Raw genomic sequence first — 22882 nt, 5'->3', positions numbered from 1 at the left:
GAAGGTCAAGATCACTATGTGGGCAGGTTTGCCATCTCCTGACACATCTGTCCTTGGCTTATAGATGACCATCTCTGTATTTATAGAGACTTAATTTAGTGCATGACCATCCTAATCTCTTGTGTGCATATCAAGGTCCACCTTATGATCCCATTTCACTTATTTAAATACTCTATCCCCAAAGAAACGGTCATAGTCTGAGGTACTGGGTGTTAGGACTTCAATTTATAAAAGTAAGGGGAAAGCATTCCACCCATAAGAGAATCAAAATGTATGACTTAGGCAAATAATTAACAGAGCAAACACAATGGATATCATAAGTATGAGTGAGTAGGATTTATGTCATAATAGAGTGGTAATAGAATCAGACTTTTTAATGATAATTTTGGTGTGCCTTTTAACTATAATTTTATTGACAAAGGGCTTGGCTACAAAAAGATCAATGATCAAACATAGTTTTAAATAATTTCCTTGGGAGGTATTACATTAAACTTATATTATCTGGTGTGTATGTGTGTCTAAATAAAGAAAAATGTATTTTTATTATTAATTTCTGCCAGAGGCCATGATTAACAAGCCCAGATCATTTTTTTCTTTATCATTTTAAATTATCCTGAATAAAAGAGAAAATGTAAATATTTCTCCCTCTATTTTTTTCTTTTTTGGTTTTCTGAGGTAGGGTCTCACTCTAGCTCAGGCTAACCTGGAATTCATTATGTAGTCTCAGGGTGGCCTTGAATTAGTGGTGATCCTCCTACCTCTGCCTCCCAAGTGCTGAGGTTAAAGGCGTGCGCCACCACACCAGGCAAAAATTTAAATATTTCTACCAACATAAGGCATATATAATAGATATCAAACCCATCAACACTATTATTAGTGAATGTACTCTGATGCCTGATGCTGAATCCTTCTCATATAGCCTCCCAAACAAGGTGACTGTTAAGACAGGTTCAGAGGTTGGCTTTAAGCTCAACAAGCGCCCATCACTTGACACCTGTTTAAAATAGAAGAAAACAGATAAGGTCTACTTCAGAAATATACAATCCTACAGCACTTTTAATATTTGACATAACTGGATAAAGAAGCAATTTTAAGTACTGGACAATTTTTGTTGTTTTATAAATATTTGAAGAGTTAGGGATATGGCTCAGGCATAGAGCATGCTATAGTAGACACCAGATTCCATTGGAATCAGAGAAGGAAAGAAAGAAAGGAAGAAAGGAAGAAAGAAAGAAGAAAGAAAGGAGGGAGGGAGGGAGGAGAAGAGAAAGGAAGGAAGGAAGGAAGGAAGGAAGGAAGGAAGGAAGGAAGGAAGGAAGGAAGGAAAGAAGGAAAATAAAGAAAGCAAGAAATGGAAAGAAAAAGGAAGTAAGGGGAAAACTTTACAAAAAGAGTATAATGGAAATTGAAGCTATGGAAATGACACTAAAATATTTATTATCTAAATGCCTGTAATCAGTATCTTATCATTTAACTATCAGAAATATCCCATGAGTTAATGAACATGAAACAACATAAAGGAAGTGGTCATATGTAAGAGAGATATCTAGGCTCTCAGACAAATAAAGACTGCTCCAAATGACCAGAAGTGATTGCCAAGGTGACTTTGAACTTCCTATCACCTTATCACTGACTCCCCCATCTCCTACCCTCCTACCAGCCTCCCTCAAGGCCAGCAGCTATTTCTGCCAGGAAAGGGGGCTTGCTCAGAAAACCAGTGAAAGAAACATGGCTGGACAGAAGCACTTGGATGGGTTCTGATATCAAAAAGTACCTCCGCTTACATGAAATTAACCAGTTATATCAAACAATGATTTATACCTGAAATTCTCCCGGGGCAAGCTTGATTTCACTCAACAACACCTCAGGGAAGACATACTGGGTTCCAAAAGTGCCACTGAGGGAAAACATTTCAAACCTGGTTGAAGCTGTATCAACTGAACTGCCACAGGTGCTTAGGTCCATGGTTCTACATTTCAGCAGAGTACAAATCTAAGAAATGCAAATCGGGAAGTTATGACAGACAGTCATGATGATGTGTGCAGATTTAGCTTAATCTAATCATTCCACAATGGTTGTGCCATAATGCACACTATAAAATTTTCATTTGTTAATTATACTCTAATAAAGCTGTGGGAAGGTTTTCAAGTTAATTCATGAATTTAATGCACCCGACTCAGAAAAAAAAAAAAAAGTCAGCTGATAAACTGGGCATCCTGGAACATTCTGTAATTTCAGCACTCGCGAGGCTGAGGCAGGAGAACTAAGAGTTTGAGGAGCTTCTCTCAACAAAATACTAGAATGATAATAATATAATAATTAATGTTTGGAAGGGAGGAAGGAAGGAAGTTAATTACTTTGTTCAGAGAAAAATAGTGATGCATCTCTCACTAGTAAAATAATGTTACTTTCTCATTAGAATTATCTGGTGTGCTGCTGATATACCACTGGTATATTAGGAATAAAAATAAAGGACTTTATAGTCTCTGGTACTGCCTGCAATTCACTGTTAATAGGAATGGCTTCATAGATAATTAGGCTGATGAACAATACCTTCATTGTCCTCAAGTTAGTAAGGCCTTCGGGAGAGGAGGTTATTGCTGTTTTGCTTCACTGAAGCAGGGTCTCACTATAGCCCAGGCTGACCCGGAACTTACTGTGCAGCCCAGGCTTGTGGCAGTCCTCATGCTTTAGCCTCCTGATTGCTGGGGTTACAGAAGTGTGACCCATGCTTGGCTAAGTAATGTTTTAAATTGTCAAATGTGCTCCTTATTAGGGCTGGGGATGCAGCTCAGTGGTAGAGCGCATGCCTAGCATCCCAAGGCTGTAGTCTCAATCTGAAGAACAGAGTGTTCCACCTTTATAAAATGCTTAATCTAGATGCTAAGGTAGTATCTGTCTTATTGCCTATTACACACACACACACACACACACACACACACACACACACACAACACTTTATAACTACAATGATCCCCACCCTTGATCTAGAGGCAGCCCTTGATTTGGAAGGTCCCATCCCTTTAATCTGAGGTAGAGAAAAAAAAAAAAAAAGTCAACTAAGCTTTAGCTACGTCAAAATAAAATCCAAGGGCCCAAGACATCCATCTCACCAGGGAAGCTCCCAAAAGCAGGTCTGTGCTCATTTGTCCACATCTGGGCATCATCATCTCTTGTCTCATTTTTATCTTTTTTTTTTTATCTTTTGGCTTTTCGAGGTAAGGTCTCACTTTATCCCAGGCTGACCTGGAATTCACTATGTAGTCTCAGGGTGGCCTCGAACTCACGGAGATCCTCCTACCTCTGCCTCCCGAGTGCTGAGATTAAAGGCGTGCACCAACACGCCCCGCTTTCTTGTCTCTCTCTCTCTTTTTTTTTTTTTTTTTTTTTTTTGGTTTTTCGAGGTAGTGTCTCACTCTAGCCCAGGCTGACCTGGAATTCACTATGGAGTCTCAGGGAGGCCTCGAACTCATGGCAATCCTCCTACCTCTGCCTCCTGAGTGCTGGGATTAAAGGCGTGCACCACCACGCCCGGCTTTCTTCTCTCATTTTTAAAGCTTCAGTGTTTATCTACTCTCTCTGCTTCCCTTCCTGTTTTGTGTTTTTAAATTTTAGTTCCTGACAACTTTCCTACATGTAAATCATGTGTTTGGTTATATTCGCTCCCCCATCACCTTCTCTTATACCCTCCCCTCTCCAGCTGAACCCCTTCTTCTTCCCAAGTAGTCCCCCAAGCACTTCAGGGCAAGTGTGTTTAGATGAGAAAGACCTTTCAGACAAAAGAAGAATGAAAACATGCTTCTTTCTTTTTCCCCTTGAAATCCTATTTTTTTAAAACACGAATATTTTAGAAGAGGCCTGGAGAGATGGCTCAGCTGTTAAAGGTTTGTTTGCAAAGCCTGATGGCCTGGGTTTGATTCCCCAGCACCCACACGAAACCAGATGCACAGTGCACATGTGTCTGGAGTTCATTTGCAGTGGCTGGAGGCCCTGGTGCATCCATACTCACTGTCTATCTTTTCCTCTCTGTCTCTATCAAGTGAATAAATAAAAATATTAGAAATAGTGAATGAAAGAGACAGATCATAGTACAGTCTGCGAAGCTGAAATTTTAAGGTGGAAGGGGTTAAAACTAAGAGTTAGCTTGGTCTGCTCTATAGAGCCCTCATGATCCCATTGTTGGGACCACTAGATACCTGAAAGTTGTGACCAAAGCCATGGTAGTTAAAGTAAGGAAGAAAAAAATAATAATGGAACCTTATAAAGGATGCCTTAGGGTACACACTAAGGTCCTCAACACAGATTGGCCATTATGCTTCCCTGCTCCAAAAACAGACAGAGAAATTGATTTCTAGAGAGGAAAAGCAGATGGTATTTAGACAGAAGTATGAAAGATATAGCTGAAGAGGATTGCATGAATGAATCATGCTGAATATTGAAAATATCTTCCTTTGCCATTTCCTACATACTATATCCTACAAAGACATCTCCAGAAGTCAGACCCCTAAGTGCTGCCAACAAGGATTTTATTAAAAATTTAGCATCATTGTTCAACCAAGAAAGTTAGCTAGTGTCATATAATATCAAAATCCCTTATCCTCAATGCCAAACTCCACAACTCTGAAAATAATTTTTATAAATCATTTGGCACTAAAACCTAAGAGCAATTAACATCAGGCTATAGTGTATTTCTGGAATTTGCAGTGGCTCATCCCATTCAAGGGGAGCGTGCTCTTGGAGCACATAAATGAGGCACCCATCTAGCTGGGGAGATGGCAAAGTGGCTTTGGTCATGGCATGCAGCTTTCTGGTGAACGTAATAATGGAAAAATGCTTTGAGAGATATGCAGATGGTGGTCACCATGGAGAAAGGAAACAAACCTTGTACACATACATCCAGAGGTTCTGCAGATATTAGCAAATTGGAAGAAGAAAAATAGCTTGATATTGCAGAAGCCCACAGCATGTGTGAGTGCAAGTGAGAGAAGGTAGAAGTAGGAATGGATCACACAGGAAGACTTTGTGAGCCATTCATTTATAAGCATTTGGCTTACTAATTAGTAGTCAATGAGGAATTTTAAGGAAGCATATGATATAAGCAGAAAAGGTTTTTTGTGATCGGTCTAATTATAATGTATGGAATACAGAAGATAGAACTGAAACTGTCAACAAAAAGCCCTATTATGAACATATTATAATAACCTAAGAGACAGGATGAGGGCCAGTCCAAAGACGAGAAGAGCCGAATGCAGCTCACCAAGCTAGAATAGGGCCTTCTTCATGTTGAGTCTGCAGCTGAAAACCAGTCTACTGCACACCTCAGAGGGAGCCATCTATCCCTGTTGCACACTTAGTGTCAAGCTCTTCAGAAAGCAAGATAGACATTAGTAAACATACAGACATGGAGCTGGAGAGAAGGGTCAGTGGTTAAAGTCACTTGCCTTAACAGCCTCGGTTTGAGTCCCCAATATCTTTATAAAGCTAAATGCACAAAGGAGTGCATGCATCTAGAGTTCATTTCTACTGGCAGGAGACCATAGTGTGCCCATTCCGTATGCTCCCTCTTTCTCTCTCTTCCTTCCTCCCTCCTCCCCTCCATACAAATAAATAAATAGAACACCTTTTTACAAAATAATAAACAGCTGCATGTTATGGCACTTGCCTTTAATCCCAGCACTCGGGAGGCAGAGGTAGGAGGATCACCATGAGTTCAAGGCCACCCTGAGATTACATAGTGAATTCCACATCAGCCTGAGCTAGAGTGAGACCCTATCTCAAAAAACAAAACAAATAATAATAATAATAAACATACAAACAAAATTCTTAAATTTTTCCAGCTAGGATATATCCCAGGGACTTCATTATCCAGAAATATTAGTTGTAATTTGAATCATTTTAATATTGATACTGCAATAGCAATATTAAATTGTTCTCCCTTTTTTTCTGCAACCACATTAAAATGGGACTTAGAACTGAGGACTACAAGAGTTATCCAGGCTTCCAAGAGCAACTTTAATTTCAAAATAAGCAACAATTCCTTTAGCACATATTTCCTATGGTGTAGTACACCCATATCATACTAAAACAGTCATCCACTGTTTATCTGACACTCAACTGCATCTGTGCGTCTGCATTTTATTTAGCAGTTCTCCTGACACCAGCATTACCTGCAGATGGTACTGCCCCTCAACGGTGTGCAATCCATCAAATGCCCCAAGGGCATAAACCTCATCAGATCGCTTCTCAGACATCTGGTAGCTTAGGTGACAGCAAAGATCATTCTGGCAGACGGTGTAATTTCCTGCGATTCCTTTGAGCACCACAAACGTGAACTCATCAAAAAAGGCAATGCTCTTAAACTCCTTATTTCCCACTGAAAGTGCTTCTATGCTGCTGGCATAAGAAGTCCAGTTCACCGCGGGGCGGTGTGGGTGGGAGTCCAGTTGTGCGAAGAGGAGTTTCCCCTCCTTTGTCCTCATATCATAATGAAATGATTTTGGGGACTCAGGTGCATAGATGCCACTTCCTGGAAATGTCATTGGAGATGAGAAAGTGAAGAGATTTTATTCATGTTAATGTTATTGGAAAACATTCATTTTATTCCCTCTAAGCTATATAATACACTTCAGTAACATATGCATATGTGGAGACAGAGATGAAAGAAAATTCAACAAGCATGACAATAAGATACCCAAAAGGGAGAATTTTACGTAAAACCACTGCTGGATTTTGAAAGAAAAAGCATATCATGCTGAATGAAACAAAATAAATCTACAAAACAATATTTTTGTTTCTTTTTCTTAGGCAGTTATTGTTAGTCCAGGCTGGCCTTGAACTTAAATTCTCCTACCTCAGCCTTCAGAGATAAGCTTACAGGCATGCACCGCTGCACCCAGCTAAATATAGTTTAGATAGATTGATTCAACAGCATATCACCAGCTAAATCTTCAAAAATTAGGAATTATGAGCCAGGTGGGGTGGCCCACACCTTTAATCCCAGCACTTGGGAGGCAGAGGTAAAAGGATTGCAGTAAGTTCGAGGCCACCCTGAGACTACATAGTGAATTCCACGTAAGCCTGGGCTAGAGCAAGACCCTACCTCAAAAAAAAAAAAAAAAAATGCGTTAAAAAACAAAAGTACGTGTTAATTTTTAAAAATGATTTTTTTAAAACTAAATCCCAAAGACCACATATTACCTGTCATTCTCTTTGTGGGGTAATGTATATTGGAGGCAAGGAAGTTGACCCCCATGCCCATGGCCCATGCTGAGTGGAATTCAATGGCTGATAAATGTGGAAGAACATTCATCCAAGCCGTGGGGAAGAGGATGGTGTCCACATGGAAATCTTTTACCAGGGTCACGGCAGGGTCATGGAAGAGTATATCAAAGCATGTGAAAATGCCGAACTTTCCAAACGAGGTGTTGAAAGTCACAAACTCCGGTTCCCTGGGTGCATCGAACTGATCCTCACCCAGGAAGAGGTTTTGCTGTAATAAACAGAAAAGGAAGGGAAGCCGGCCTGGACATTATTACTGCGCCTCACTAAAATGGAGGCTCATGTCCATGCAGCAGTGCCCCTGTGTCTATGACCGTAATCTTCATAGGAAAACTGCAGTGCCTCAGAAAATCACCCACTCCGGGTTAAGTAAATCTATGCATCCTTCGCATTATAGATGGGTATGTGGAGACCCTTATCTCTACAGACAGTCTTGAATCGGACAAGGTAATGGAGTGAAATAGAGAATTCTATCTGCTCCTTTCTCTTCAAGACCAAGGCTGTCAGGTAAGTTTTCCATTCATTCTTTGACTCATTGCCTGGGCATATTCTTTTGAAGACAAAATACAAAAGGGGACAATATACTTCAATGCAGGTAGCTCCTGGCAACTCTCACACACCCCATATAACACACCCCCATATTCCTAAATGCACAGGGACCACCTCTGTCTCTTTACAAGAACTTACCTAAATATTGCTCTATACTTTATCACTTCTTTCCTTCCAAAATAACTTTGTTGTTATAAGTAATAGCAATTGTTTCCTCTTGCCCACTTTAATTAATTAATATTACCTTGTGGTAGCGTGCAACCAGTTTTCCTTGAGAATCAAATACCACATTAGTGTTGTATTGGTAACGGCCGTCAGGGGGACAATGAGAGTCACTGGCATGGCATGGCTTCTTGTCACCTATGTTTGCCACAACATAGATAGAGTTGCTCTTGGCCAAGCAGCTGAGTCTTTTTTGTACTGGGTTGTAGCCAAATCTGGTGTACAGTCATTAGAAGAGGAAAAGGATTGTGTTTTTTTAAAATCAAGATTGACTTTTAACAAAATTCAGAATCATAGTTGTCTAAACTTATTGTTTTATTTATAATTAAATTCTGGGGCTGGGGAAATTGCTCAGTAGTTAAAGATACTTGTTGCTGGAGATGAGCCGGGCGTGGTGGTGCACGCCTTTAATCCCAGCACTCGGGAGGCAGAGGTAGGAGGATCGCCATGAGTTCAAGGCCACCCTGAGACTCCATAGTGAATTCCAGGTCAGCCTGGGCTAGAGTGAGACCCTACTTCGAAAAACCAAAAAAAATTTTAAAAAGTGATGACAGTCCCACTTTGCACTTTGCACCTTTGAAGACACAGCTGGGTCACTGTGCCTTCCAAACTCACAGGTCATTCTGGCTCTTTAGTTTATGCCTTGGGGACCAGCATCCACAAAGCCACTTCCCTGGCTACTGCCCTCTCCCAAGGGCTCTTCTGCCCGTCCCTCGAGCCTGTTTTTTGTTTTTTTTTTTGTTTTGTTTTTTTGACAAGCTGGTCTTGAACCCATGATCCTTCTGCCTCTGCTGAAATCACAGGCATGTGCCATTATGCTGATCTCCATTTTTGTTTGTTCAAAAAATAAATAAATAAAGATACTTTTTGCAAAGTCTACAGCCCAGGTTTGATTCCCCAGTATCTACATGGAGCCAGATGTACAAAGTGATATATGCATATGGAATTTGTTTGCAGTGGCAGGAGGACTTTGAGTGCCCATATTTATTCATTTTATTCTCTCTCTCTATCTCTTCTCACAAGTGAATGAAAATATTTTTAAAATAAATTATAAACACCAACAGATAGTAAAGAAGGATTAAGGCAATAAGGGACTTCAAAAGAAACCATGCTGATGGGAATTTGGCTGTAGGAGTCTGTGCTAAGGTCGAGTCTGGTGTGTGTGTGTGTGTGTGTGTGTGTGTGTTGTGCATACTGTATGTACAGATGTGCTTGCCTCATGCACACACATGCAGAAGCCAGAGGAGAATACTGTGTGTCTTCCTCCATCACTCATCCATGTACTTCCTTGAGATAGAGTTTCCTTCTGAATTCAGAACTGCTGTTTATGCTGTCAGACAGGCTGAACTGTAAACCCCAGTGATTCTGCTCTCTGCGCTCCCCAAAGAAGTGGGATTATAGGTATGCATGGCCATGCCCACTTTTTTACTTGAGTCATAGGGAACTGGACTCAGGGTGAATTGGGCCTTCTTAGGTCCCCATGCTTGTGTGGCAAGTGTTTTTACTTGCAGATCCATTCCCCCCCTGCCATTCTTGACCATACATATTTTTAAATATTTTAAGTTTTTTTTGCAATAAGAGGAAGACAGAGCAAGAGAAAGAATGGATGCGCCAAGGCCCCTAGCCACTATAAACAAACTCCAGACGCATGTGTCACTGTGTACATCTGCCTTTACCTGACTGGGGAATTGGACCCAGGTCATTAGGCTTTGCAGGCAATCGCCTTAACCACTCAGCCATCTCTCCAGCCCTGACTATATATTTTTGATTCATAGAAAATATCACAATCTGTAATAACATATGCACTTATGAGTCCATCTTAGAATGTCTACAGCATCTTGTACATATTAGAGAACAAAACCTTACATATTCTTTTCAGGCCTGTTAGAGAAGAGGCAGTATTAACATTTTTTAACTATTTTATTTTATTTATTTGATAATGAGAGAGAGAGAGAATGGGTGTGCCAGGGCATCCAGCCACAGCAAATGAACTCCAGATGCTTGTGCCACCTTGTACATCTGACTTACATGGGTTCTGGGGAATTTAACCTGGGTCCTTTGACTTTGCAGGCAAGCACTTTAACCACCAAGCCATCTCTCCAGCCCAGTATTAACATTTTGACACTGGAAAGAAAGTGCTCTGGACTCTCACTCCCCACCTAGACAACGATGGCAGTGCAGAATTTGTCCAGACTATTTCAGAACTCTGTGGTATATTCAGAGGCTTGCAGCTTCCAGGCACAGCCTCAGAAGGTAAACTGTAGTTAATTTCAGTTGAAGTTCAGCTTTATAGCCTTGCAAATGGCAGCTGTGTGTGTTTTCCTCAGACAGCATAAGGAGCAAGGTGGGCCCTAAGGACCCTGTCCTCTGAGTATCTGGGGTATGTGTTCATTTGCTGGCTGCTTCTTCTCAGCATGGAGAAACAGTCACAGAAGAATGCAGTCATTGTTGCACACACCCAACACTGCTTCAAGCTCTTCACATGTGCTCTCTCATGAAGGTAACTACCAGAATATTTAAAGGGCCAGTTTCTCTTTTTTAGAAAAAAAAATTATTTTTGAGACAGAGGAGAATGTAAAATAAACCCTGGGGGGAAATGGAGGTTCATTTTAATATTCAAATGCCCACTATCAACCAAGAATCATATATATTTGTAAATGCAAAGAAATGAGAAGCTATAAGCTGGTCAAATGAAAACAAAAACTAACAGAAATCATCCCCAAAACCAAGACCAGATGCAGATGTGTAATATGTGTGCACCTTAAATGATAACTGATACATCTAACCATAAATAAAACACAAATCAAACCCACAATGAGATACTACATCACATCCATAAAGATGGCTATGATTGAAAAACTATAACAAAATGACAAATGTTTAAGAGGGTGTGGAGAAATTTGAACTCCTCTAGATTCTTGAAGTTCCAAATATGTATGTTGCTATTAAAACCACTTTGGCAGTTCCTAGAAAGAGGAGGGAAGAAATGAAGGAAAGAAAAAAGAGAGAATGGAAGGGAAGAAAAGGAGAATGGAAGGGAAGAAAAGGAGAATGGAAGGGGAGGGGAGGGGAGGGGAGGGGAGGGGAGGGGAGGGGAGGGGAGGGGAGGGAGGGGAGGGAGGGGAGGGAGGGGAGGGAGGGAAGGGAAGGGAAGGGAAGGGAAGGGAAGGGAAGGGAAGGGAAGGGAAGGGAAGGGAAGGGAAGGGAAGGGAAGGGAAGGGAAGGGAAGGGAAGGGAAGGGAAGGGAAGGGAAGGGAAGGGAAGGGAAGGGAAGGGAAGGGAAGGGAAGGGAAGGGAAGGGAAGGGAAGGGAAGGGAAGGGAAGGGAAGGGAAGGGAAGGGAAGGGAAGGGAAGGGAAGGGAAAGGAAGGGAAAGGAAGGGAAAGGAAGGGAAAGGAAGGGAAAGGAAGGGAAAGGAAGGGAAAGGAAGGGAAAGGAAGGGAAAGGAAGGGAAAGGAAGGGAAAGGAAGGGAAAGGAAGGGAAAGGAAGGGAAAGGAAGGGAAAGGAAGGGAAAGGAAGGGAAAGGAAGGGAAAGGAAGGGAAAGGAAGGGAAAGGAAGGGAAAGGAAGGGAAAGGAAGGGAAAGGAAGGGAAAGGAAGGGAAAGGAAGGGAAAGGAAGGGAAAGGAAGGGAAAGGAAGGGAAAGGAAGGGAAAGGAAGGGAAAGGAAGGGAAAGGAAGGGAAAGGAAGGGAAAGGAAGGGAAAGGAAGGGAAAGGAAGGGAAAGGAAGGGAAAGGAAGGGAAAGGAAGGGAAAGGAAGGGAAAGGAAGGGAAAGGAAGGGAAAGGAAGGGAAAGGAAGGGAAAGGAAGGGAAAGGAAGGGAAAGGAAGGGAAAGGAAGGGAAAGGAAGGGAAAGGAAGGGAAAGGAAGGGAAAGGAAGGGAAAGGAAGGGAAAGGAAGGGAAAGGAAGGGAAAGGAAGGGAAAGGAAGGGAAAGGAAGGAAAGGAAGGAAAGGAAGGGAAAGGAAGGGAAAGGAAGGGAAAGGAAGGGAAAGGAAGGAAAGGAACGGAACGGAACGGAACGGAAGGGAAAGGAAGGGAAAGGAAGGGAAAGGAAGGGAAAGGAAAGGGAAAGGAAGGGAAAGGAAAGGAAAGGAAGGGAAAGGAAGGGAAAGGAAAGGAAAGGAAAGGAAAGGAGGTGATGGAAGGAGGGAAGGAAGGGAGAATGGATTATGACATAATAAAGTAAGAAAAAAGTTAATGGTATTGAATTTTGCCAAAGTCAAGGTGTCTCAGGTAGCATTTATAGTAGTTAGTAGTGGTTTTGAGCACAAATTCAAATATAGAATTATGATTCCTAAAAATGATAGAGGAGGAAGCTAATCAAGGTTACAAGTTCAAAAAGAATAAACAGGGCTGAAGAGATGGTCCAGAGGTTAAGGTACTCGCCTGCACGGCCTAACATACTGGGTTCAATTCCCCAGGACTCACGTAAAACCAGATGCACAAAATGGTGTATATGTCTGGAGTTTGTTTGCAGTGGCTAGAGGCCCTGGGGTGCCCATTCTCTCCATCCTCTCCCTCTCTCTCTCTCTCTCTCTCTCTCTCTCTCTCTCTCTCTCTTCTTGCAAATAAATAAATAGAATAAGCAGGTATTTGTGAGGTCTGAGAGATCCAAGGAACACAGAGATTATAGATGCATTCAGGGTGGCCCTAGGCCAGAGATTATATAATCGGTCCAGAAAGGAGAGTCTGGGAACTAAAGTCCAAAAAGTACTGATTTCCACCAAGTCAAAAGCCCTACATTGTGCTTACTCCCCAGGATGTCAACTGGACTTTATCATCCTCTTCTTAACTCAGTGACCTGTCAGGAGCCCCTCACATACCAAGTAACCAATGCAACCCAGCCCAACTTGATGCCTAACTTACATTCCCAAGGGTATCAAGTCAACAGCCTTTCAGAAGCCTCCACATACATTCCACATAAGTAATTCAGTCCAACTTGACTGGATACTTCATTTATATTTCCAAGGATATAAAAAGGCCCAATCCAAGTCATCCAGTGGCTACTCACTCAGGACCTGTACTTTGTGCCTTCTTTCACTGCATGCTTTCTGTTTTAATAAACATTTGTTTCAGACCCACCCTTCCATTGTGCTTGCACTTGACACTCTTTGCAAGTAGCAAAACAAGCACCGAAGGGCCACACACTAGGTGAGGAAGTTGTAGAGACCATTGTGTGTCCAGCACTCTAACCCTTAAGCTAAGCCTATCTAGACACAAAAAAGACTTCATTGGGCTGGAGAGATGGCTTAGCGGTTAAGTGCTTGCCTGTGAAGCCTAAGGACCCCGGTTCGAGGCTCGGTTCCCCAGGTCCCACGTTAGCCAGATGCACAAGGGGGCACACGCGTCTGGAGTTCGTTTGCAGTGGCTGGAAGCCCTGGCGCACCCATTCTCTCTCTCTCCCTCTATCTGTCTTTCTCTCCGTCTGTCACTCTCAAATAAATAAAAAATGCACAAAAAATATTAAAAAATAAATAAATAAATAAAAAACTTCATTACTCTCAAAACAGGAACAATGGGCTGGAAAGATTGCCCAGCAGTTAGAGACACTTGCTTGTAAGCCTAATGTCCTGGGTTTGATTCTCCAATACCCACATAAAGACAGATACGCAAAGTGGCACATGCATCTGGAATTTGGTTGCAGTGGCAAGGTGCCTATCTATCTCTATCTCTCTCTCTCTTCTTGTTTTTCTCTCTGCCACCTTGAAAAATAAATAATTAATAAGAATAAGAATAAACTGATAACACTATGTTCCCACAAATACAGAAAAAAATCAGTATTTGCCTTAACAAAAAAAAAGGTGAAGGGTTTAGGCAGAAGTATCCTGTGGAGGTGAATAATGTTGTGCCCAGAAGCCATAGATTGTTATTAGAAAAATTCAGTATCAGGTGTGAGATACCTTTCAGTGAGTTTTTGGCCAAGGAGGTCCCTGATGCCCCCAAAATATTACAGGCCATTGCCAAGGCTCTTGGTTGCCCACCAAACCTAGATGGTAAGACCTTATTGATGAAAAACTTGCATGCTTGGGCTGTAAGCCACTGAGAAAACAAGGTGGACCTGAGCTGGAAGCTTCCTCCCTTATGAATGGAAGCTATCAGGAAGCTGAAAAGACCTAGGCAGCCTGTTGGGGAGAAAATTTATCATTAATGCTGTCAACAAGTAGTGAATCATGCAAGCTTTATGGCTGGTCATCCAGGCTAAGTGTATCAATAGGTGCAATGGTGGCATGTCTGTTATGGGGGAAACTAGCTACTCTCTGATTGGACTGGAGGCCCACTCCACAGGAGAAAATCTCTGTCTAGTACTAAAAACCTATGTCTTGGGAGGTCATAAACCCTAGGAGAAAACTACTTCTATTAACTGGCTAAGTGCTCACTAAACTACCCTCTAAGTATTTATGTTTATGCCTATATATTAATGCTGTTCTTGTGCTTGGCTAGAGAAGCTTCTCTTTTCAGATGGTGTCTACTGGGGTGACTCAAAACTCACCATACTTCTGAGAAGAAATGGCAGTGAAATGTGCAGCACTAAGTGAGATATATCTATCATATACTCCAAGGCTCAGGGACCACTGTGGAAGAGGAGACAGCAAGAATGTAACAGCCAAAGAAAAAGGAGGAGTGCTCACATTGCTGTCTTCCAGACACAAAGTGGCCTTGATAGTTATGACCTCACAGTGGCTGAACTATGTACACAAGACCTTCATAATAGAAAGGGGAAAATGATGACCTCAAAACTAGAAGACTAGTTGGAAAGAAAAGGAGGCAGAATTTGGGAGAAGGAAAAGTGGGGGTGGTGGGAAGGGATTATGATCATGGTATATATTGTCTATATTAATGAAGGTTTTTTAAAGAAGAGGTGAAGTTCAATTAGTAGAGAGCTTATTCATTATGCATGAAACCCTGAGTCCTATTCTAGCTTTGTATAAACTGGATGTGGTGGCACATGCCTGTAATCCAGCAATAGAGAAGCAGAAGAGTCACAAGTTCATGGTCATCTTAGGCTACATAATGAGTTTAAAACAACCTGAGATATATAAGACTCTGTCCCAAAGACATGAGAAATATCAAAAGGCAAGGAAATATCACAGTGAACAGTAGACTTTGAAAGACTAAATAAAATGCAGAAATGTTGAACACTACATTTGTAAAGGAAATAAAAGAATGAAGCCTAGAGCACAAAACAAACGTGGTAAGGAAGGGGCTGGGGAGATGGATCCATATTTAGACACTTGTTTGCAAAGCCTGCTGACTGAGGTTCAATTCTGTGGCACCGGCATAAAACTAGATACGAAATAGTGCATGCATTTGTGATCCCAAGGCACCTACAACAATGAGAGGCGGGGACCAGTGGAATCCAAAACTTAGGAGCCAGCTAAGTCTGACATTCACTAGCAGTCTGGCAGCTCATTTATAGCAGTAAGGGGCCCTATCTCAAAGGAAGTGGGGACAGAGACAACTTGAAGCTGTCTTCTGACCCCTATGCATGAGCACCTGCACACACACACACACACACACACACACACACACACAGAATTGTGTTTTGTTTTGTTTTGTTTTTTGAGCTGCAAAAAGTAATAGGGAAGGGAAACCGGGTATGGTGGCGCACACCTTTAATCCCAGCACTGGGGAGGCAGAGGTTAGGAGGATCACTGTGACTTGGAGGCCACCCTGAGACTACATAGTTAATTACAGGTCAGCCTGGGCCAGAGTGAGACCCTACCTCAAAAAGAAAAAAAATAATAATAGGGAAGGTAAAAATCCTCTCTACTGCTGTTCTGGATCAGTAAACAGAAGAGAAAAGGGGGAACTGAAGAGATGAATTAGCAATTAAGGCACTTTCTCGTAAAACCTAACAATGTAGGTTCGATTCCCCAGTACCCATGTAAAGCCAGATGCATAAAGTGCTGCATGCATCTGGAGTTCATTTGCAGTGGCTGGCACGCCCATATTCACTCTCTCACTCACTCTCTCTCTCTCCCCCCTCATTCTTTCTGCATACAAATAAATAAATAAAAATACTCTTAAAAACAGAGAGAAAAGGGAAATTTCCATAAGCTATATCAGAGAAAACAAACATTTGGAAATGACCGGTCAACAAGCTGTGTGAAGCAGATTCCTGGAAATGCTGTGTAGAGCTGTGTCCAAACTCCACATTGCCCCTCTCCACTCACTGAGATGGCATCTTCAGAACAGTCTTATGAATACCCCACAGGAGCTGACTGACTGGGATAGAAACTCAGTGGAGCAACAAACTCAAGCTAAGATAGTAGTGCAGAGAACCTGAGTCCTGGTAAGGGGAAATTTTCCAGGGCTCAACAGGCCTGTACATCAGTTGGAGCTGCTTCTGCAGTGAATACTCTCCCCTTGGAGTTGTAACAGAGATTGTGCCAGGTGTTCTGAGCATTTGGGCTAAAGGATTAGGTACTGAACGACAACCCAAATACAGAGGAGAGGAATGGTACCTCAACCCTACTACAGGTAGTCCCCTTAGAACACTACAGAACTTTCATCCAAAGGGATATAGATTATTTTAAATCCAATCAATGACCTAATCCCAGATGTGCAAATTCTAATGCAAAAAAATCAAGAAACATGAAAAAAAAATCAAAACATTACTTCTCTAGAAAGCACCAATCCCTCAGTAATGGATTCCAAGAGAGTAAATTTCATGAGACACATGAAAAGAATGTTCAATGGAATTTTTTAAAAAGACACAAATAGGGGCCTGGAGAGATAGCTTAGTGGTTACGGTACTTGCCTGAGAAGCCTAAGGACCCAAGTTCATTCTCCAATACCTACATAAGCCAAATACACAAGGTGGTGCATGCATCTGCAGTTCGTTTGCAATAACTAGAGGCTCTGGCATGCTCATTCTCTCCCTCACTCTCTCTCTCAAATAAATAAATAAAATTAAAATTAAAATGACACAAAGTTTTAATGAATCCAAAGAAAATGCAAATAAATAGCTGAATAAAATAATGAAGTCAATATAGAATTTGAAAGAATAATTCGTGAATATGGTAAGACCACTGAAAAAAATCCAATTAACTTATGGAAGTTGGACTGGGGAGATGGCTCAGCAGTTAAAAGTACTTGTTTGCAAAGCCTGATGACCTAGATTTGATTCTCCAGTACCCATGTAAAGCCAGATGCACAAAGTAGACCATGCATCTGGAGTTCGTTTGCAGTGACAAGAGACTCTGGCATACCTATTCTCTCTCTCTCTATCTCTCCTTCAAGACAAATTAAGTAATTAAAAAAATAAAAGACAACAGTTATGGATCATGAACATAGAAAAACAAGAACAAGCTAAGATCATAGAAAGTATATTTATAATATCATAGCAGAAAAAATTTCAAACCTAGGGCAATATATGGCCATCCAAATTTAGGAAGCATTTAGAATTCCAAATAGAAAAGATCAGAAAAGAACTTCTCTTGTCATATTATAGTTAAAATACTAAGCATACAGAATGAAGAAAGAATTTTGAAGGTCAGAAGAGATAAATACCAAGTCACAAATAAAGTCAAACCTACCCAAATAATGGCAGATTTCTCAACAGAAACACTAAAAACCAGGAAAGCATGAAGCAATGTACTTCAAACTTTGAAAGACCATTACTGCTAACACTGACTTACTATACCCAATAGCTATCCTTCATAATTCAAGGAAAGAAAAACTTTCTTTTATAAACAGAAACAATGGGATTTGGCAACCATTAAGAAAGATACTTGAAAAATCTTGCACATTGAAGACAGAGATAAATACACCCATGAATTCTCAAGAACAAATAAGACCACATTAGAATAGTTGATAAGAGGCTGGAGAAATGGCTTAGTGGTTAAGGTGTATGCCTGTGAAGCCCAAAGACCAAGGTTCGATTCACATGGTGGCACATGTGTTTGGAGTTCATTTACAATGCCTAGAGGCCCTGGTACACCCATTCTCCCTCTCTCTCTCTCTCTCTCTCTCTCTCTCTCTCTGTCTCTAATAATAAATAAATAAAGATAAAATCTTTTAAAAAATAGTTAAATAAGTGAGGACTAGGAAAATACTTAACATTACAAAAATAACAAAATCACAATTAATTCATATGTCTGAGTAATAATTAAGATGTTAATGACTTCAAATCCCTAATCAAAACACACAAACCAGCAATTTACATTTAAAAGACATAGAGAGATGGCTTAGCAGTTAAGGCACTTGCCTGAAAAGCTAATAAACTTAGTTCAATTCTCCAGTATCCACATAAATCCAGATGCACAAAGTGGCACATGCATCTGAAGTCCATTTGCCACAGCTGGAAGCCATGGAGTGTCCATTCTCTCTGTCTGTCTCTCTTCTCTCTATCTCTCTCTCTAATTGCAAATAAATACTAAAAAAAAAAAAAAAAAAAAAAAAATGGCCCAGTTATTTGATGCCTCCAAGAAACATACTTAACTGGCATAAACCAAGTATAGACTTAGGATGAAATGAGTGAAAAAGAAATTGTAAGCAAAGGAACTAAAATCTTAGGTTATATTTATTACATGGAGGCTGGGTCATTGCAGATATGTTTTTAAATGAATATTGAGACTCTAGTCTCTTCCTCTCCCTTCTCCTTTTGCTTACTTAAGCCACCTTGCCATGAGTACAACTCATCCGTCATGTATTCCTATCACGATGTACAATCCTAAAGCCTAAAACCACATAGTCAAATGACCATGAGCAAAATCCTGTTCAGCCATTAGCCTCCCTTCAAGTGGATTGTCTTGGATTTTTTGGTCATAGTGACAGAAGGCTGAGTAACACTGGATCTGCTCAATGGTCGTTGACAAAGTTTTTTCCAAGTGGAACAAGCAGACATTGACATCCATCCCCCACCCCTGCCATTTTCTGTTTCTTTACCTGTCAGGGTTATTACAGGGGATCCAGTTTACTTGAGGGTCAGGGATATCCTCCAAGTATGGGTAGATAGCTTGCCTGCTGAAATGCATACCATAAATGCCATCTTCTGGTGTCACAATAATATGCGCACCCTGTTAGACAAAGAGCTGGTTCAAACATTTCTCAAATGAGCAAACAATCCAAGGAGAAGGGCTAAAAGAACAGTAGAGAAATTAAGTAACAACAGCCATTTGGGCTTTTAATCTTACCTTTTTGTTTTCTATATTTTTACAGTCTACTGATGTTCCTAAGCATTTTGTTGTTGTTTACTTGTTGGTCTGATTTTTTTTTTAGGTAGAGTCGTGCTCTTGCTCTAGCCCAGGATAACCTGGAATTTACTATGTAGTCTCAGACTAACCTTGAACTCAAGGCAATCCTCCTATCCTGCCTCCCAGATGCTGAGATTAAAGGCATGCATCACCAGCCAGGCAGAGAGATAGAGAGACAGAGAGAGAAAGAGAGAGAATGGATGTACCAGGGCCTCTAGCTACTGCAAATAAACTCCAGATGCATGTGCCACTTTGTGCATCTGGCTCTATGTGGGTACTGGAGAAACAAACTTCGGTTGTGAGGCTTTATGGGCAAATGTCTTAATTGCTGTTGAGCCATCTCTCCCTTCCCCAAATATATATGCAGGTTCTTTTCAACATACAATGTATTTGAGGATGACTTTGAACTCTTAATCTTCCTGTTTCCATCTCTCATGTGCTGGGATTATAGGCCACCCAACCTTCCCAAAGACTTTAATTTTCTAATCCTGACAACCACCATTTCTATATGATCTTTTCATTGTTTTCCTAAACAATAACAGCTTTCAAGGACAATTTTTAGGAAATGATTACAGTAGTAGAGCTATAAGTCATGGTACCTGACTAGGTCAAGACTGATTTGTAGCCCAAAGTCTGTTTACTTCCTCTTCTGTTCCAAGATTTCCTTATACATAGCCCTGCAAACATGTTATGTGCACCTCAAAAGGAGGGGAGTCACATACAGGTCATGGGCTATGACTAGCCCAGAAGTACTCTCTAGACTAACCTAGGCACCTTTAGCCCGAATCACTTTGAAAGTTGCTCTCCCTTTAAGGAAACAGTTGGACTAAGTGTAAAATGGAATATGAAAACTTCTGATAACCTTTTAAGTTTTTGTTTAGTTTTAAGATATGTAAGAACATATATTGATATACACATATGTGTAATTTATGTGTGTACATATATGATATATATGTGTAACATATATGATAGATTACTTTTAAAATATTTTTATTTATTTATCTGCAAGCAGAGAGAGAGAGAAGGAATGGGGCGACAGGACCTCTTGCCACTACAAACCAACTCCAGACACATGTACCACTTTGTGTATCTGGCTTTACATGAGTACTGGGAAATGGAACCCACATGTGGTAGTTTGAACATAACCCCCCCCCCCATAACTTCAGGTGTTTTATTAAAATTGAGTTTGCAGATTCAGCCCCTAGCAGGCAGATCTCTGCTATTGGGGGGGGGGTGTCCCTGGGGTTGAACCTGAATTTCAGTTAAAAGATATACAGAGCAGTCTGAGTTTTGAGTCTGCCATTTGTGGTCCATTTTGTATTTGTTGCTTTTAGTGTTGCTGGCTGGTGATGGTCTTGCTCTGCTTGGATATATGGAAGCAGCCTCTTCCACCACTGATGGAACTTCCCCTGGATCTGTAAGCTTGAAAAATTCCTCTTTTTGTAAACAGTACCTGGTTTGGAAGTTCATCCAAGCAATGTGAAGCTGACTACCACACTGGGCCATCAGACTCTGCAAGCAGGCACCTTTAACCACTGAACCATCTCTCCAGCTCGCTGGATGTTTTTATTTATTACTGTTATCAAGTTTATATATCCTGGGACTTTAACTACTCTATGAATCTCTTATTTAAATCTTATTTATACAAACCACAATTGATACCACATACTTTCCTTTAAACTTAACCTTTCATTCCGTCCAATGACATACTATTTATTAGCAGATATCATTTTGTCCTAAAAAGAGAATGAAATACAATGACAAGAATACTTCTTGGTAAATAATTTGTAAATTCACTGTAATTGTCAAATTGTTAACTTACCTGGAAACCTGCAAACACTTCAGGGCACAAAGGTATACTAAAGCCACTAATACAGGCCCTGCTTTATTTATACTCAATCTTCCACCTGCAGTTCCTCAAAAGTTGGCTGCTGTTTTTCTGTTTATTTGTTTGTTTGTTTTTCGAGGTAGGGTTTCACTCTAGCCCAGGCTGACCTAGAATTAACTATGTAGTCTCAGGGTAGCCTCGAACTCATGATGATCCTCCCACCTCTGCCTCCCACATGCTGGGATTAAAGGTGTGCACCACCACTCCTAGCCCAGAAGTCTGCTTCTTGAATCATGACCAGTGTGTCCCTTGCTTAACTCTGCTCTCTAACTTTCTCTTGGAGAGAGGGGTGCAATAGTGTCTGTGGTATAATAACTTTTTGATGAAAGACAGATTGTAAATATAAACACAACACTTTGGCTCTCCTAATACTGATGCCACTCACAAGTGTAACTGAGCTGATAATCACCCTGTGCCTTGAGACCTGGTCCTTCTCGGGATCTAGGGCTGCAGAGAGATTGGGGACATACCTGCTTTGCTGCGGATGTGACTGCTCTTTCCAAGGCATCAAGATTCTGATTCATTAATGCCAGGGCCTCCTCGGAAGACACTGGTAACTGGGTGATATTAGGCAGGATCACTGCATGCTCGTACACAGCTGCAACAAAGGTGTCCAGAGAGCTGGCTTCTAAGACACAGACGGCAGAGGAGACCACACAGAGCAGCCACCGAGAGGCAAGCATGCTGGAGTCCAAAGACTGCCGCCCGGCTAGCTTTTTATAGAAAGCAAGCATGGGTCACGTGGTCCCGAGAACTTACTATCTGAAAACTAAACTTTTCAGACTGGTTTTAAGAGAACTCTGTGCCTTCATACAGTCTTCAGGGCACAAAGACCTTGTGTTCTCACTGACACAGCACAGGAACAGCAAGTCAGGAAACAGGCAGTGTTGGTTTCTCTGGGCGGCTGCCTAGCAAAATGCTACAAGGCGGGTAGTGTGACTAATGCAGACGCATTGTATTCTGGCGGCAGCAGTGGTTTCTTCTCAGGGCTGCGAGGGTGTTCTAGGCTTCCTTCCTTGGCTGGAGGATGGCTGTCTTCTTCCTGAGTATCAAGCTGCCATGCATGCTGTGTCCAAATTTTCTCTTTTGGTAAGGACACCAGGCATTACATGTAGTACCCACCCCAACCCAGTATGACCTCATCTTAACTAATTACATATTAAACAACCCCATTTACAAATAAGGTCACAGTCAGAGATACTGATTTTCAACATAACTTTTAAAAAACTTAACAAGCTTTTTAATTTCAACACCTAACAGTCTTTGTAATTGGAAGAACAGCATTACAATTTTGAAGTCGTGTCTTATAACTGTCCCCATGTGACTGTTTGAGATGACCCAGTGAGCCTCAGCTCCCTCGGTCTGCTATTGCCCCTGTGTGGTGTGTCCTTGGCCAGCTGGGTAGGAAACTCCACAATGCAAGGAGAGATGGGAGAGGAAGCGCCGCCTTGCTGCTGCTATGACCACTCCGTCCAAGACACCCAGATTCTGATTCACGAATGTCAATGCCTCTGTGGGAGAAACTGGTGACAGTGACATTAGACTACTATCACTGCATGCTCACAGCTACAAGTGTCCAGAAAGCTGGCTTTTAAGAGACAGAAGAAAAAAAAATGCTGCACAGACATTGTAAATAGTTGTGACATAACAGTTTATAAGTGAAGTCTCTGATGTGAAAGTTCAAACTAGAATGAATGACCAAGAGGTAAAAGAGTTACTTGGCAAACTTTCCAGGGTTAAAGGTAT

The 22882-nt window shown here is 41.3% G+C and overlaps 1 protein-coding gene across 1 annotated transcript; it reads right to left on the bottom strand.

The window, feature by feature from the left end:
- Nucleotides 1–699: 699 nt before the first annotated feature.
- On the bottom strand, nucleotides 700–22227 carry LOC101604605 (pantetheinase). Its single transcript, XM_012951424.2, has 7 exons — nucleotides 21607–22227; nucleotides 18941–19071; nucleotides 8072–8264; nucleotides 7198–7489; nucleotides 6168–6526; nucleotides 1822–1992; nucleotides 700–994 (listed from the first exon to the last, which is right to left on the bottom strand). Exons 1-7 carry the CDS (start codon nucleotides 21868–21870, stop codon nucleotides 824–826), a joined length of 1581 nt encoding a protein of 526 aa, XP_012806878.2. The 5' UTR covers nucleotides 21871–22227; the 3' UTR covers nucleotides 700–823.
- Between the last annotated feature and the right edge of the window lie 655 nt (nucleotides 22228–22882).

The sequence above is a fragment of the Jaculus jaculus genome, chromosome 9 (assembly GCF_020740685.1).
Source record: "Jaculus jaculus isolate mJacJac1 chromosome 9, mJacJac1.mat.Y.cur, whole genome shotgun sequence".
Lineage (NCBI taxonomy): Eukaryota > Metazoa > Chordata > Mammalia > Rodentia > Dipodidae > Jaculus > Jaculus jaculus.
This window is presented reverse-complemented; position numbering and strand designations above follow the sequence as displayed.